The sequence below is a fragment of the Denticeps clupeoides genome, chromosome 11, assembly GCF_900700375.1.
Source record: "Denticeps clupeoides chromosome 11, fDenClu1.1, whole genome shotgun sequence".
Classification (NCBI taxonomy): domain Eukaryota; kingdom Metazoa; phylum Chordata; class Actinopteri; order Clupeiformes; family Denticipitidae; genus Denticeps; species Denticeps clupeoides.
Window position 1 is genome coordinate 4,216,568 of NC_041717.1, and position 14,792 is coordinate 4,231,359.

General features: G+C 45.6%; 1 protein-coding gene and 1 pseudogene across 1 annotated transcript in view; one reads left to right on the forward strand and one right to left on the reverse strand.

Moving 5' to 3' along the window:
- The window catches only part of LOC114799622 (netrin receptor UNC5C-like), a 67,441-nt pseudogene extending 60,509 nt beyond the window's left edge, over window positions 1-6,932 (reverse strand).
- The window catches only part of LOC114799369 (bone morphogenetic protein receptor type-1B), a 52,396-nt gene that overhangs the window by 19,470 nt on the left and 18,134 nt on the right, over window positions 1-14,792 (forward strand). The window contains exon 3 of the mRNA XM_028995961.1: window positions 11,805-12,067. Within this exon, the coding sequence (XP_028851794.1) occupies window positions 11,986-12,067 (82 nt within the window). The 5' untranslated portion in view covers window positions 11,805-11,985. The remainder of the gene's footprint in view (window positions 1-11,804; window positions 12,068-14,792) is intronic.

Genomic DNA, 14,792 nt, shown 5'->3' on the forward strand with positions numbered 1-14,792 from the left:
AAATAAAAACAGATAAATAACAAAATAGGTTCGCGAATCAAACTAAAAGGTTCATGTTGTCAGTGTTCATATTTCATGTACAAATCTCCAATTATACCGTATATTAAAGTCCAATCATGTAAATCTAATTGCAACATTTTGAATTTGTATTGTATGAAGTGATTATGACCCCACACTTATTCTAGAAGACGAGAAGGTGTCTGTGTGGACCTCACGTTCTCCGCTGTAAACACTTCAGCACAGACGTAAAAACTTTTATTTGTTTGGTCTATTGCAAATTCATTAGTTCCGTTACATAATTCAACAAAAATACAAATGTTCAGCGGCTTATTAAAAAAGTCTTGCAGGGATTAATAAAGTGTAATAAAGTTCTGAGCGCGAAGACACTGGGACATTGCAGGTGAGACGTCACCGCGCGGATCCTGGCTGGAGGTCACGGCAGGAGAGTCGGTTCCGGCTGTGTAAATGAGCGCCTTCTTCTCCGGCCCGGAATAATAACGTTAGCTTGAATCAGACAAATCGCTGCAAGCAGCTCGAAGGAGGAGGCTGTTAGGGGCTGGAAGTGGAGGGAATGATATTTGTGGAATGGAGCGAATGATATTTATATCCTTAGAGTAGTTTCGAATTTGTCAAATTGTTTTAACAGATGCTGAGAGGAGGGCTTATGCAGCCGCGGGAAGGCCATTATCAGTAGATTAGCTTTTCTTGCAGAGGGGAATTTGATTGTCCCGCCGTCGACGTGTTGAGAAAGAAATTAAGAACGGCCTCCCTGGCCAGAGAGACGATGCCCTTAATGAAGAAATGATAGAAAGAAATCTATTTTTCTGTATCTCAGGCCCTTTGTGTTGGAATTAGGGTAAGAGGATATGCAGTATTTCTTTATATAATGAGCTTAAATTCTTCCTGCTGCTGAAAACTTTTTCATTTTAAAGGCACTGCATTATTTTCCTTGAAGATAAAGCGATAGATGCATTAGAGTGGTTAAATAGAGAGGTCTCTGTAAGTGTATAGTATTAGAGTTAGAGTGCAATTGCGTTGCTTTGCAGAGCGGTGTGTGTGTGTGTGTGTGTGTGTGTGTGTGTAGGCTGCCAGTTCGCTCAGGATTTTAGGAGAGGTGTGAAAATCTAGCACAGCCGACCAAAGTGCTTTACACGGTAGAAGTGGAAAGAAAAATAAAAGCACTCTGTCACACGCATTTTCAAGACCCAAAAGGCCCAAGAAAACAGGTTGTTTCTTAGCCATAAATCTCACTGTCTTATCTACCGCTAAGAAAAAACGGAACCTGTTTGCGTGAGTTGCTCCGTCCCCAACATGTGTTAAGCCAAATGCTCTTTTTATCTGTATTTTTTTTGTTGCTTTGATTAATTGCTCACACACAGCTCTACAGTTGAATTAGAATTCAGGTTGGAGGCAATATTATTTAAGGCATGAACTTTTTCCACATTTGACCGATACCGAGCGACTTTAGGGGGCATCAAAATGAATTTATGAACGAATCAGTTCAGAATTTTAAAACATTACGTTCAGTAGTTTTCAGATTTGAGGTGATGTTAGGGGTTTGGAATGTCAGGTTATAAACCACTTTATTCATGGTGATGATTATAAACTGTGACATGATTCGTCAATTTTGCATGTTGTCACAATTAAACATTTCACTACATTTACCATATAATGCCACAATGCAAGTTAAAATTCCCCATGCATTTTGATACAATGATAATGATACCTGAATGTGTCAGATGTAGAAAATAAAGGGACTCACTACACGATTTGTCAGTCATATAATTATCCAAATTAGCTTACACAAACAATCATTATCAAAATAATCATTTTTGCATTAAAAATGGTATCATCCTGCTGAAAAAATGGCACAATGCTGGAAGCTGGTTTAAGTTGGCATAACCTACTAAACTGTACCGGATTTAACTTCGTTTCCTGCCATGGTGCAGTTCGTTTTGTCCGGTACTCGCACTCAGTTTCACATCAAACAGCACTGAGACCCACTAAAAGAGGTGGTCTCGATTCGAATCAAATTGCGAACGAGAACGTGTACCGAACCAAAACAGGACCAAACACTATCACATGATTTGAGAACACTGAATTATGGGTATATTTCGTTTTCCTGTATTTACTTTTGTTGTTCCCGCGGCGATACAGCTGACCAATCAGCAGAGCGAAAGTTGAAGCAACGCATTTTAATCTGGTCAAATTAGCCATTTTATCCGTTTTTTAGCAGGTCATGTTTTTTTCAGCAGAGCAGCTGATTGTAGAGCTCTGTGCTAAAGTTTATTTAAGCAGCATTTAGTTTTGTATTTATTAATTTCTACTTTTTTGTCAAGCAATCAAGCAATTTAAACACTGCCTTTCTCATTATCCTTGTGGCAATTTGCTTTTCTTCTTACTAAAAAAAATACATTCTCCATAATCCAGATTGTAGACATGGGCTGTCCTGAGACATCCCAATGGGGCCATAAATTCAGAGGCTGTGATGCCTTTACCATAATTTTTTAAAGCAGCCCATTTATCATCAATCAGCATAATATGACAACACTGTTTTCTCTCTCATGAAACTGTGGAGATTAATAATTTCAGGAATAAATATTGATGGGACGGGTTTGTGACTGATTACTTATAATGTGTCACATCTGGTAAATGTTTGTAAGATCATTTTATAATGTGTGTGATGTGTTACAGCCTCAAAAAAAAAAAAAAAAATATATATATATATATATATATATATATATATACACACACACACACACACACACACACACACACACACACACACACACACACACACATACATACATACACACACACACACACACACATATATATATATATATACACACACATGTGGGAGTGGAAACAGGCCACTGTATGGAGAATACTTCATGAGGACCATAGAATAGGCCAGTCAGGACATGATGAAATGCATCCAAGTACCATATGCCATTATGGCACAGAGATGATGGCGGTCTATGTCTGATGAAGACCCAGCTCGGTAAACATGTTGAACCCCAGTTACGGGACATTGGTCCTGCATTATGCGATTGAGGGTCAGGAGGCTGGATACATGGACAAGGACACATTCACAGGCTTACAGTCTCTTGTAATGTGACATGTTATCCCCACACGCAGAACCAAGACCCTTTATGTCCAGTCTGTACACACTGAGCACTTGTAGTCTGTCAGGGTGTCTTACAAGGCAGGTCTGTCAGGGTCTAGAGGAAGGCGGGGTCAGAGGTCAACACTGAGCTCGCGGCCAGTTTTTGCCTTTTGCCTGCGACAGGCATGTTTTGGGGAGCAACCCTCCCTCGTACGAAGGAACAGCTGCAGCGGAGGTGAGGCGGGAAATTAAAACTGGTGTTTTCAGGTAGCCGTACGATACGGATCTTAATAGGTTGTTACTGGAGCTGGTGGGAGCGGGCGGCCTGATACTCCGGTGTTTTGGGCGAGGGCCTCTGTTGGACATTCGAGAGATTTGGTGAACTTTTGGACCCCAACAGTGATGGCTCTATATTTGGGAGCTGAACCGTGGCTGATGACCCGCTCACTGACCTCAACACCTGCTCCTGAGCAGGAATTTGGTTCCTGCATTGTGCCGAGGGGATGTGCGGTAGATAATATCATGTTTTGTTCTTTTTTGTCTTCCTTTACTTCATCTTGTTCCCGCATTGAGGTGATTCGTTCAGCTTTTTCTTGGAAGACAGGAGTCTGCGTGGATTCGAGCGGTCCGTCTGTGCACATGTGTAGTTCAGTGTCTCAGTCCTCGGGACTCATGGGTACTAGAATTCTAACGGTCAGGTCAGAGGTCAGGGGGTCTGTTGATCAATCTAACAAACTATCTGTTTATTGCAATATAATGTTTGACGTCCAAAAATGTCTTTTTTTTTTTTTATGGTTGTGGCCTGTGCCACTATGGGATTAATTTACATTTTATACTATTTACACATACAGTATCTTCTAAACACAGAACTGCTCCTCTATTCTTCTGACCGCCCTCCCCTCACGTTGCGCCCCCTCCTCCTTCCTTTTTGTGTCCTCTAATTGGCACCTCGTTTTGGGGCTCCCTAATTGGAGCCCAGAGACAGGTGGCGCCACTCTGTTGTGATAATCCTTGTTAGCACAGTCTGTGTAATCTCTTTGTGTACGCTGTGTGAATGCGGACCTGGGTGCATGAACTCCTGACGCTTGGTTCTTGTCGCGCCGCTCACCCATGGTGAACCCTGACGCCTCCCTCTCCATCACACCATCTCGCCTCTCCTCCGAGCGAGGTTTAGACCTCTGGTCGTATTTCTGTCCCGGTTTGCGGTGACCGAGCGGCTGAAAATGACAGCGGTGTTTCTGCGAATGTGAGGACACAAGCTGTTAGTTAGAGTGTCGGGCAATTACCGTAATGAAAGGGGTCTTTTGTGTCTTGGTGGGGGAGACGCCAGAGGCCTGCTGTAGATGTCCTTCCTCGGAGTCATTAAAGCTCGACATTCCAGCCCTCGTAACATTGTGAACCCTTAAAAAACACGATCTGAAACCTCTGCACCTCGGTCGCGTCCCACGCGAACACAAAGAGCTGCCCAGACCGCCGCGGCAATCACCGCACGTCGGCCGAAATTGCTTCTGTCCTTTTAAACCGCACAATTAAAATTTCCGCCCGCGTCTAATTAGCTGTCGCAGAGGCTCTGGCCGCTTGGCTTTAAGCAGATATAAGTGTTTGAAAGGGCGTGTGTTCAAACGCAGCTGGGGTGTCATAATCGGGTGGGAGAGCTCGCTGTAATGTGCTCAGGCAGGTGTGAGGGTTACCGAGGGTTTGTGGGTCAGCACTCTGACCCGCGGTGTCAGATCCGCACTGCGCCCGGCCATCAGCGGGCTCCTCAATTAAAACTGGAGTCCTCGGTCCAGATTCTTCCGCTCTTTCGTTCGTGATAAGGCTCACTTACAAAACAGGAACAAAGACAGAAACAAAACACAGAACTTTGTAGCAAATGGACAAAAGAAATGGCATTACACCAAAAAGTCAAATATCACACATCACCTGGGTAGTGATGTAACAGAATACAAAAAAATATTCCGAATACAAAAAGTTACATTTTCCAAGGTGTTTTTTAGTTCTTTTAGAATAAATGAAAAATGTTTCTTCACACAGTAAAATGTGGTTTTGTGAACCAAAAAAAAAACATATTCAGGCTGATACTGATATGCCAGTTGCTATGGGGACGTCCCATTAGCAGGACTTCCCTTGTGTGTTTTGAGTGTGACTCTACTGTCACATTTAATTAGTTGTACAACCCATATGTGTGAATGTGATGTGAACACTTTCATCTTTCTTTTTCACACTCATTTGGTCGACAGTTTATTACTAATATTCATATCGAGATCAGCAAAAATGAACAAAATCACCATCCAAAAGTACTGCTGCACACAACTGTTTTACACGTGTTTAAAAATGGTATTTTATATATACAGTGTATTTAAAATATATACTGTAATGGAGGACATTACTGAATACATTTATGACAATCTAGTAGGTTTATTTTACTCAGCCCTGCTACTACACGGAAAAAATCACATCACTTTAAACAAACTGGACAAATTCACCAAAAACAAGCTCAAATCAAGGGAAAAAATACCATGACAAACAATGGAAAGGCCCTCGGTGTCGTAATGTAGAAAACGTGGCGATGGAGGGACCTACAGGTAGCCGACTGCAGTCGGGCCTCTCAGACGGCCGTGATAATGCCTGTGTTTGGTTTGTGATTAGGCGCAGAGCAGAGAGGGGATTTAATGTACTTTTCTTGGCCAGCTTCAGCACTCGTCTTGGCAAATGGAAGTCATACATTTCCCTTTTTGGGGGGAGGGCGAGTTCCTCTCCCTCCTACGGTGGAGTAGAGCAATTTGCCTTTGTGCTCATATTTGTTTATCTGTGGCTGGGTCGTGCCGATTCGTCCCCCCGGGGGGCTGGAAAGGACACGGAAGTGTAGCAGGTGTGCGAGCGAATGAGAATCACGATTCAAGTGGTTTGATTAGTTTGAATTTTTTTTCTCTCTGCAAGTTGATAATGAAGATCTAGATTTTACTGCAGGCTAATTGCAGTCCATTAGTATGATATTCGACTTTGTGTACTTTATTTGTTGTAGCTTTGGTATTTGTAATAGACGGAAAGTGGCTTGCAGAATTGGCGATTACAATTATTACAAATTCAAAAATGGCAGTGTCAATATTCCAATTGCAATTGAATGAATTTCACAGCTTGAATATCTGGTGAGAGGGGTGTTTTCTGGAACCCTCTGGTTGGCTCTGGGAAAACGGTGGCCAGAATGCAAATGAATGAAGTTGCACTCAGAAGTGGGAAGGACTCTACACTAATGCAGTAATTGTGCGTTTTTCTCTGTTCTTTTCCCCTTGATTAGTCGAATTTCATTTGTTTGTTGTCACCGCTGTGAAAGCGAGTGAGCTGAGCCAGGACGTGGCTGGCTGATTGGCTGAGTTCCTGTGTCCCCGGGTCCTCGGTCTCATCTCCAGAGCGAAACACAAATAAACAGACAGCCGTCACTCTGCCTGTCCTGCCTGCTTTATTTTTCAGTGGTCTTTCAGCCAATGGGTGGTCTTTTGAATATTCCACCCCCCCGGGCCCTGTCCCTTCACTCACCTGACCCCGTGTCCCCTCCTCACCACCAGCCTGTGTCAGAAACAGCACAGGGGATTATCTAGAGCCGGAAGAGATGAAAGTTGCCGCTTTATTTAGCTCTTCTGTCCATCTGGGGGACGTAATTAAGGTGGAAAAAACGAACTTTTTTCTTTATTTGTTTTGATGGTTGAGTCGTGGTGAGTGAGTTGTTGGCGTGAAGGGCAGGGGTGAAGCCCTCCGAGTCGACCTCCATCACGCCCTCGCTACCCCACTGTGAGGCCAGGAAAGCTGCCTGAGGCTGGTGCATGCTGGGCCAGTGAAAGGGCCTTGAGCTCCTGGGGAAGAAAGCCGGTGTGCTCAGCATTCAGACGGGTGACGATGCCGGCGCTCTGTGTGGCTTCATTACGAATCGGGAGAATCCGGAGGTGACGTCCCGGAGGCGTGCGTAAGCTGCTGAAGCGCTGCGCATTTATGATGCCAGGTCTGGGATCGACATTGTCATTTTTTTTATTCTAATGGTGCCATTCCGTACTCAGCGTTAGAGAGCGGCCTGGATGTGAAATTCCATGCTGGGTTTTTGTTGGAGAGAGAGAGTTGTGTCCCTTTCACACTCTGCGGGGTGTCACCGCCATTAACGCTCCTTATGACCAGGTGAATAACCCAACAGGTGGCACATAGTGCTGAGGCCACCATAGATATGCCACTCAAGCATCTGTTCAGCATTCCTTTTGGCAAAAAGGAGAGAATGAGGTTTTGTGTGGGAAACAAGAATCATTTGCACAAAGAAGGAGCAAAGTTTTTCCAACAAGATAACAGCTTATATCTACAAAATAATATGACTTTTACTCTAGTTGTAAAATGCATTTATGAGGTCATTAAAATGTATTTTCCTTCAGTTACCTAATGGCGTGGCCTTATTAATCGATTGATGTGCAAACGTGAGCAAATCCTGGTTGACTAGTCTTTTCATGTGTTAAGTGGCGCGAGTGAAAGAGAAACTGCAGGTCTGCCTTTTTTGTGTGCTTTGTGTGCTGGTTGTGTTAACTCACCCAGCCCTACTGTAGCTGAAGAAGACACCACGTTGGTAAAGAAGTTGCCGTGTCTGTAAATGCTGTCCCCTCCCATTTTGTTTTTAACCAGCCCAAAGGAATTACCAAGTAAATTGGGCCTTGTTCCGATCTGATTAAATGGCAGTTTTGTGGTTGTGCAGTTGCAGGCATCTGTGTGTGTTTTCCGTCTTCGTGAAAGGCGACGGTGATGTAATTGTGTATGAAAAGCCTGTATTTGATCAGTATTAAGATGTAATATGTACACGTGGCCTGGCACTGCGGAGACAAGCACTAAATACAACCACAAATATACAAAAAAATGTGTCCTGTTGCCATGTTTCTATCAGAAATCTTGCATAATACAGCCTATTTTAGGCAATTTAATAGTATGTCAATTTACTTGGCACTGATGTCTATTAAAATTATCATAAGATATTAAATTACAGTATATTAAAACAACTTAGGTTCCAGATATATTACAAGTTTATTCACAAGTTCAGCTTTAATAAAAGATGAGTTGTGAAAAGTAAGATATTTGACATTGAAATGAAGTGTAATTCAAGTAAAATGTATCTGCAAATGGAAGTACTTAAAAAAATGTATTAAAAAGCTATTTAAGTACAGTATCCACTTGCATTTACTTAATTACAGTAAATTTTAATAATAATGAAGTAAAGTAAAAGATGCATCACCCTAAAAGTTTTACATAATTTACTGTGAGAATTTGAATTACACACATTATACACATGAAAAGCATGACGATACAATTAAAGACTCGTTCAACATTGGGGTGTCGGTCAACCCTAATTTACCGACAATCCACCTTTTCAGACAGTCGTCCATAACGTCCTTATTACACAGTAATACATTTTAATTCATTGAATTGAAGCTTTAATTTAGGGTTTTCCTCCAGAAACCTGAGTGCTTTTCTCTCGGTTCATATACCGCAGAACGAGGTTGACCTCCCACTTGAGAAGATATGCAAACTGATGTCATCATTGGTTGGAGTCTGGTTGAAGTCAAGCCCTTGTTGCGATTCTCACCAGGGTCCAGTGATGAAGATATAAATCTCCTGCTGTCCCAAATCGGGATTTCACAGTCTTCTATCTTCTGAGCGGGACAACTGTGATTTATACGCATTCCAGAGTCACTCTAGAACCGCGGCCGCCTCGCGCTGCATGCCTGGACTGTTTACATTTCATTATGAGCGAAGCCGAGTCTGAGCGAAGGTAGAGAATATCACTCACGCAAACTAACTCCTACAGATAAACAAAACTAAAAATAAAAGTTTAAAGCCATTACAACGGTGGTCAGGGATTTCCCATCCATCTGAATGGAAAGTGTGTGTGTGTTTGTGTGTGTGTGTGTGTGTATAGCGAGCACGATTCGAGGGGGCAGAGAACAGACTAGGAGTTTATTAATCCAGGCAGAGACAAAGAGCGCAGCCCCTCCTCATCCCAAAGCCCCCGTCATGGCCCTTTCAGGCCGGCCCCACCGCATGCTGGGCACTTGACGGATCCTCGGGACTTCAGAGGGACGGGGACGAGGGACGAGCTTCGGCAGTTTGCTCCCAGCGCCCCGTGTGCCAGCTCTGGGAAGAGGTCGCCCTCCTTATCACCCGTAATGCAGACCGGGGAGTAAACCAACAGTGACAGGCACACTCTGAAAAGTGAGAACTGAAGACACACACACACACACACACACACACACACACACACACTGGCTGTGTCCAGGGGGGAGAAAGGGGCCGAGAGGGAGTCTTGTTGAGGCTTTTCTGGGCTGTACGTGCCCGGAATGACACTTTGCTGGAGCTGCTGGTGGGTGTTTGGGGGGGCACGCGGCGGGGTACAGCGCTGGGGAGGGACGGGGGGGACGGGGCGGGGACGCTGGCCAGAGGGGAGGGTGGACTGTTTATTTGTTAAGTGAATTTTTTTTCTTTCCACCGCCGAGCTGGGAAGAGGGTGTCTATTGTTGGCTGCTAATGATCGGCGAGTCCGAGTGTGAGAAACGCCGAGTGGCAGTGAGCGTCGGGGACGGGGACAAAACCCGCTCCATTTGATGTTTATTTAGTGAAACGCGGAGCCCTGATTGTAGCTCGGCTCGCTTTTTGTCCCTTTGGCTGTTTCTGTGTTTCCCCACCGTTTACTCCACGTGAATCCCGATGAAAGTTGGGTTGGTGACGGTTTGGGGGTCTGACAGCCAGCGCCCTGGCTGAATAATGGGAAATGAACTATTACACTCCATTTATTTATTATTAGAAATGCTTTTGGCAGAACTGATGTAATCTCCGTAATAGCGCGGCTAATCGGCTTAACTTGTTGGGTATGAATGGGGATAAATCCTGTGTGGTGAAACAGGGACAAATCGAGTGGTGTTATGTGATTAGGATGAATAGGGCCGCGCTGCAATATGACCCGGATCAGGTGCGCCACTGACAGGCCGAAAAAGGCGCTCCTCAAGAGCCCCGTGGTGAGTCCTCCAACCCACAGATAACCATCACGGGATCCGGCACGGCATACGGACATCTCAGCGCGTTAGTGATGTTAGATAAAAAGGCTGTAATTAAGATCATTGTTTTCATGTCCTTATAGTTATATTACTTTTATACCTGCCAATTTAATTGGCTGAGAGGAATAAATGATACATAAATTTATTACAGCTGTATCAGGGAAAATGGATTTAAGTCTCCTCAGGGGATGTAAAAAGTGTTGTATTTCCTGGTACGACAACGAGTTATATGCATGTTCTGTGAATTTTGTAATCCTGTATTGGCTGATTTTTTTCAAGACTAATGAAGATACTTTCAGAAACAAAGCAGGTCACTGTAATGTAATCTTATTTTTTCCATGGTTTGTCGTAATAATTTGCATAAAAATAATGTGTTGATTCATGGTAGGCATTAAGAGTTAAAAGATGACAGAATAAACGTATGTATAATAAGTGAAGGGTATACTTTACCATTTTTACACCGGAGTGGCAACAGAAGACACCATGAGGGACACCCTTATCTGATTCAGTCGGATAAATTGTAATGGTTAATAGAACCATTAAGTAAGTTGTTTGACTCTCATGACGTGGGTGAAAATGACCCATCGGTCATTTGGACATTCCCAGTTTGCTTGTCACACCTGAGCGTCATGTTTTTTCAGTTGGCCGCCGTCTGTGTGGCCGTGTGCAGAATGGACGTCACCGAGCTCCCACTGAGCCATAACCCGGGACAACTGCATGTCCCAGGGCGTGATTTCATTTCGGAGCTGAGATTTTTCACAGTCTGCTTCTGTTTTTGCATTCTTGAGCGCAGACATCTGGAGAATCCATCCGGAAGACTCTCAACAGCACAGCGTCTCTGCTATTAACCCTCAAACGCCTGAGACCAGGCCAGCGTGACTAATCCAGCCACATTGTAAAGTGTGCAGTCCTGCGGTACTGAACCCTCAGTGATCCGCCTGATGTCTGACTGGTCGCGCTTAAATCACAGAAGGAACGTCATGTATCCGTTTGAGTCCCCACTAGGGCTCCCATGGCATTGCAACTCCTCCAGTTTATAAAGTTGGGAAGGACCTGAGATAAAAATGTAATGAAATTTCGTTACAAAAGCAGCCACTCAAGGTAGAAATATTTCAAACGTTTCTGTGAAATGTAAAGTAGGACCGTTTTCCCAATTTTGTCACCTTCTTTGCTGCTTTTTAATATTCATATATCAGTGAACTAACAGTTTGAATAAAAAAAAATGGTATAAGTAAAGTGAGCGATGCTGCTTGTTTTGGGGCTTTTCTGTTTTAATGATCATGCCCCCTCTCCCCTGTGCCCTGCTCTTGTCCTCCGGCCTGGCCTGGTTTCTGGGAGGACGGGTGGGTGTTGGGGGCACCGGGTGGGCGGGGTGCCGTGCCGGGTGAATCGGAGGGGCACGGGGAGGGCCGTGTCGGTGGCAGGGTTCCAGGCAGGGCAGCAGGGTTCAGCTGTTGCTTTGTTGTCTCATCCACAAGGTGTCTGGGGAGTGAGGACTAGGCTGCTACACAGGCACTTCTGTGTGAGAGAGCAACTCAATAACGCCCTCCTCCTCCTCCTCCTCCTCCTCTTCCTCCTCCCACCGCTCTCTCTCTCTCTCTCTCTCTCTCTCTCTCTTGCAGCTGGGCAGTCAGTGTGGAGAAGTGATTGAAGCTGCTGTGTGTTTTGTGCGGTGTGGAGTTTCTCACACCACGGAGAGAAGAGACACACACACACACACACACACACACTGAGGCAGTTGAGCGCGTGGAGGCCGGAGCCTCTGGGATTTACCTCCTCTCTCGCCCGGCTGACAGACAGAAGATGGAGCTACCGCGATGGAGCAGCGCGAGTCGGATGTCTCTCTTCGTGGTGGGACTCCTCGCCCTGCTCCCCTGCAGCCGGGGTGAGTAACTGCTGACCCGCCGTCGCGCTGCTGAGGTGCAGAGATGAATCAACAGGTTCTTTTTAACTGCGCTCAGTGCATGAATCCTGAGTCAAATGAAACAAATGAAGCTGCGATTCCTGCGCATTTTCCGCTGCATGGCGGAGTGGTGCTGGGAACGGGGACGTTCAGCTGTCTGACACTTGTCCTGCACGCAGTTGGGCTTCCAGCTCAGAAGTCACCCAGCCTTGGAGCTGCAGGGCAGGGACGCAACATTCAGGAGGTTGAATTAAACTGGGTTTTAGAGAGCTGGTCTCGCGCCGTGATGGAATGATCTGACCACGGCTGCACACGCATACGCTGAGGCTGGAGACAGTGAGGGCCAGAAAAGGACGCAAAGAAGTTCGCAATCAGTTTTAAATCTTGTTTAAAGTTAAAATGAGGACTTCAGCTTTGGTCCGGTGTAGATTATTATTTTTTTATTTAAAGCTGATTAAATGTCCCTAATGTGGCTGGTCCCCCCCCCCCCTCGGTATAAACGGCGATATTGTGTTTTCATTAGAAGCCGTTTATTTCAGCGTCAGAACACACTGCTGTGAATATGCGTTTTATGCAGCAGCGTTTTAATGACTTGAAGCCTGAATTGTGGCGTAGGTGTTAAAACCAACTGAAACACTTGGGCACAAGGCTCTCACGGTGGGGTGCTAAATAGATTTCCACCCCCCTTTCTGCCATTGAGTGAAGTGTGGCAGCGCTCGACTCATAGCTGAACAGATGCTGCAGTGTTGGTGCAGTAAACATGGAGCTCTAATTCGCCATTAATGACGCTGAAGGGGTCGCTTGTCTGGTTTATAAAACACTAGACCATGTAGAAGTGATCAAAGTGCCCGTTTGAGATGACCCTCCACCCCAAGTCTGTCGTTACTTATGACAAAAGTTCCGAATTTTGCCGATATAAATGAACGTTACGTTTCAGTAGTTAATTGATTCGACCTCGTTTGTGATTCTGCGGGTGTGTGTGTGTGTCTGTGTATTTATGTCTGTCCTCCCGGAACAACAGCATGGCACCACCTGCAGGCACCCCCAGCCCCTCAGCCCCTGGGCTGCACTACAGTGTGTGGAGGAGCTTTTCTTCTGTTGGCGGTTCCACCATGTAAACGTCTCTCCTGGCGTTGCTATTATCGCCACCGTAAATCCAGTCATGGTTGATGGCCGGTTCCTTTGTTTTACGAGAAGTTCCAGAAGCTCCGGTGCCGTGGTCGCATGCCATGGGAACCGGTTTTCTGTTAGAGGAGTCCTGTACCAAATACGAACCCGACCGGAGATTATGGTCGCAATGAAATGAAAATTGTCTGGGGGGGGCGGGGGTTGCCGATACGACTCTCCCCGCCGAACTCCACGCTCAGACGTGCTGAGGGGGCGGGGTCGGGGGTTTCAACGCACCTGTGGCGCTCTAATAAGCCGCAGAGGTGCATCGTGGGCATTTCCTCCTGTAAGTGACACCCTTCAGATCACAGGCCGACTCCCCTCAGCTGCTGCCGGCCCACCGTTCTTGCGGGGGCCTGCTTCGACCGGATCAACGCGGGGGAGGACGGGGTCACCCTGCCAAGTAATGGGGGGGGACGGAAGAGACGTTATCTGCAAGTTTTTTCACAGAATTTTGTGTGGAAGGACAATGCGGGGTCGGACACAATGTACCGCCTCCCCGCCGTGATGCCCCACCCCCGCCGTATTATTTCTGCTCCACGACCGCTGGCTGTGGCCAAAGGGCCCAAAAAAAATGGCCCTTACGACTCACAGTGTTCTAACGGGGGCACGGGGAACCGGAGAACCATAATTGATAGCCGTGTGGTTAGTCGCTCATGCCGTAATATTCCAAACACGGTGCAACAATATTGGTGGACGCTGAGCAAATATTTTCAGAGGTCGGCGATAAAAAGGCTCTGTACGGAGGAACTTTTGACGATGCTAATTCTGAAGGTTACATTCAGGCGTTCGGTTTCATCACCTCCCGGCCGCCCCAACAGACGGACGGTTTCCGGTGCCGCTGGAGAGGCCTTTTGGCGACTAACCAGCGCAGAGGAGTTCAAAGGGAAAGAATAACAAACGCGAGGGGGAGAGTCTTTATTTGACGGCTTCGCCTTTCGCAGGTAGATCCGGCATGGAGCCCGGAGACGAAACGGGCTGGAAAACAACTGTGCGGCGCCCGGCGACGGGGTCAGCGAGATCCGGGGAGGAATGACAGACAGCTGGCAGGTGTGGAGCAGAGCCCGGCTTTATCCAGGCCTTCAGAACAATGCGTCAGGGAAGAATTGAGGTTCTGAACCTATTCTCACGAGAGTCAGTATTTATCTTGGGTAACGGATCAATAGGGCGATATATTGTGATGTACTTTTTTTTTCACACTAAAGTGTGTGAGAGAAACAAAAGAAACGAAAGGAGGTTATGACCAATCGATCATAAAGCACAATTTATCTAATAAAATTAAAATTTACATTTACATTTACAACATTTACCAGACGCCCTCATCCAGAGCGACTTACAATCAGTAGTTACAGGGACAGTCCCCCCACTGGAGACACTTAAGTGTCTTGCTCAGGGACACAATGGTAGTAAGTGGGATCTGAACCTGGGTCTTCTGGTTCATAGGCGAGTGTGTTACCCACTAGGCTACTACCCTTAATTTTTTTTGGAATTATGCACATTGTATAACTGTAAAATAGTTTAGCTGTAATTCTGTTGTTAA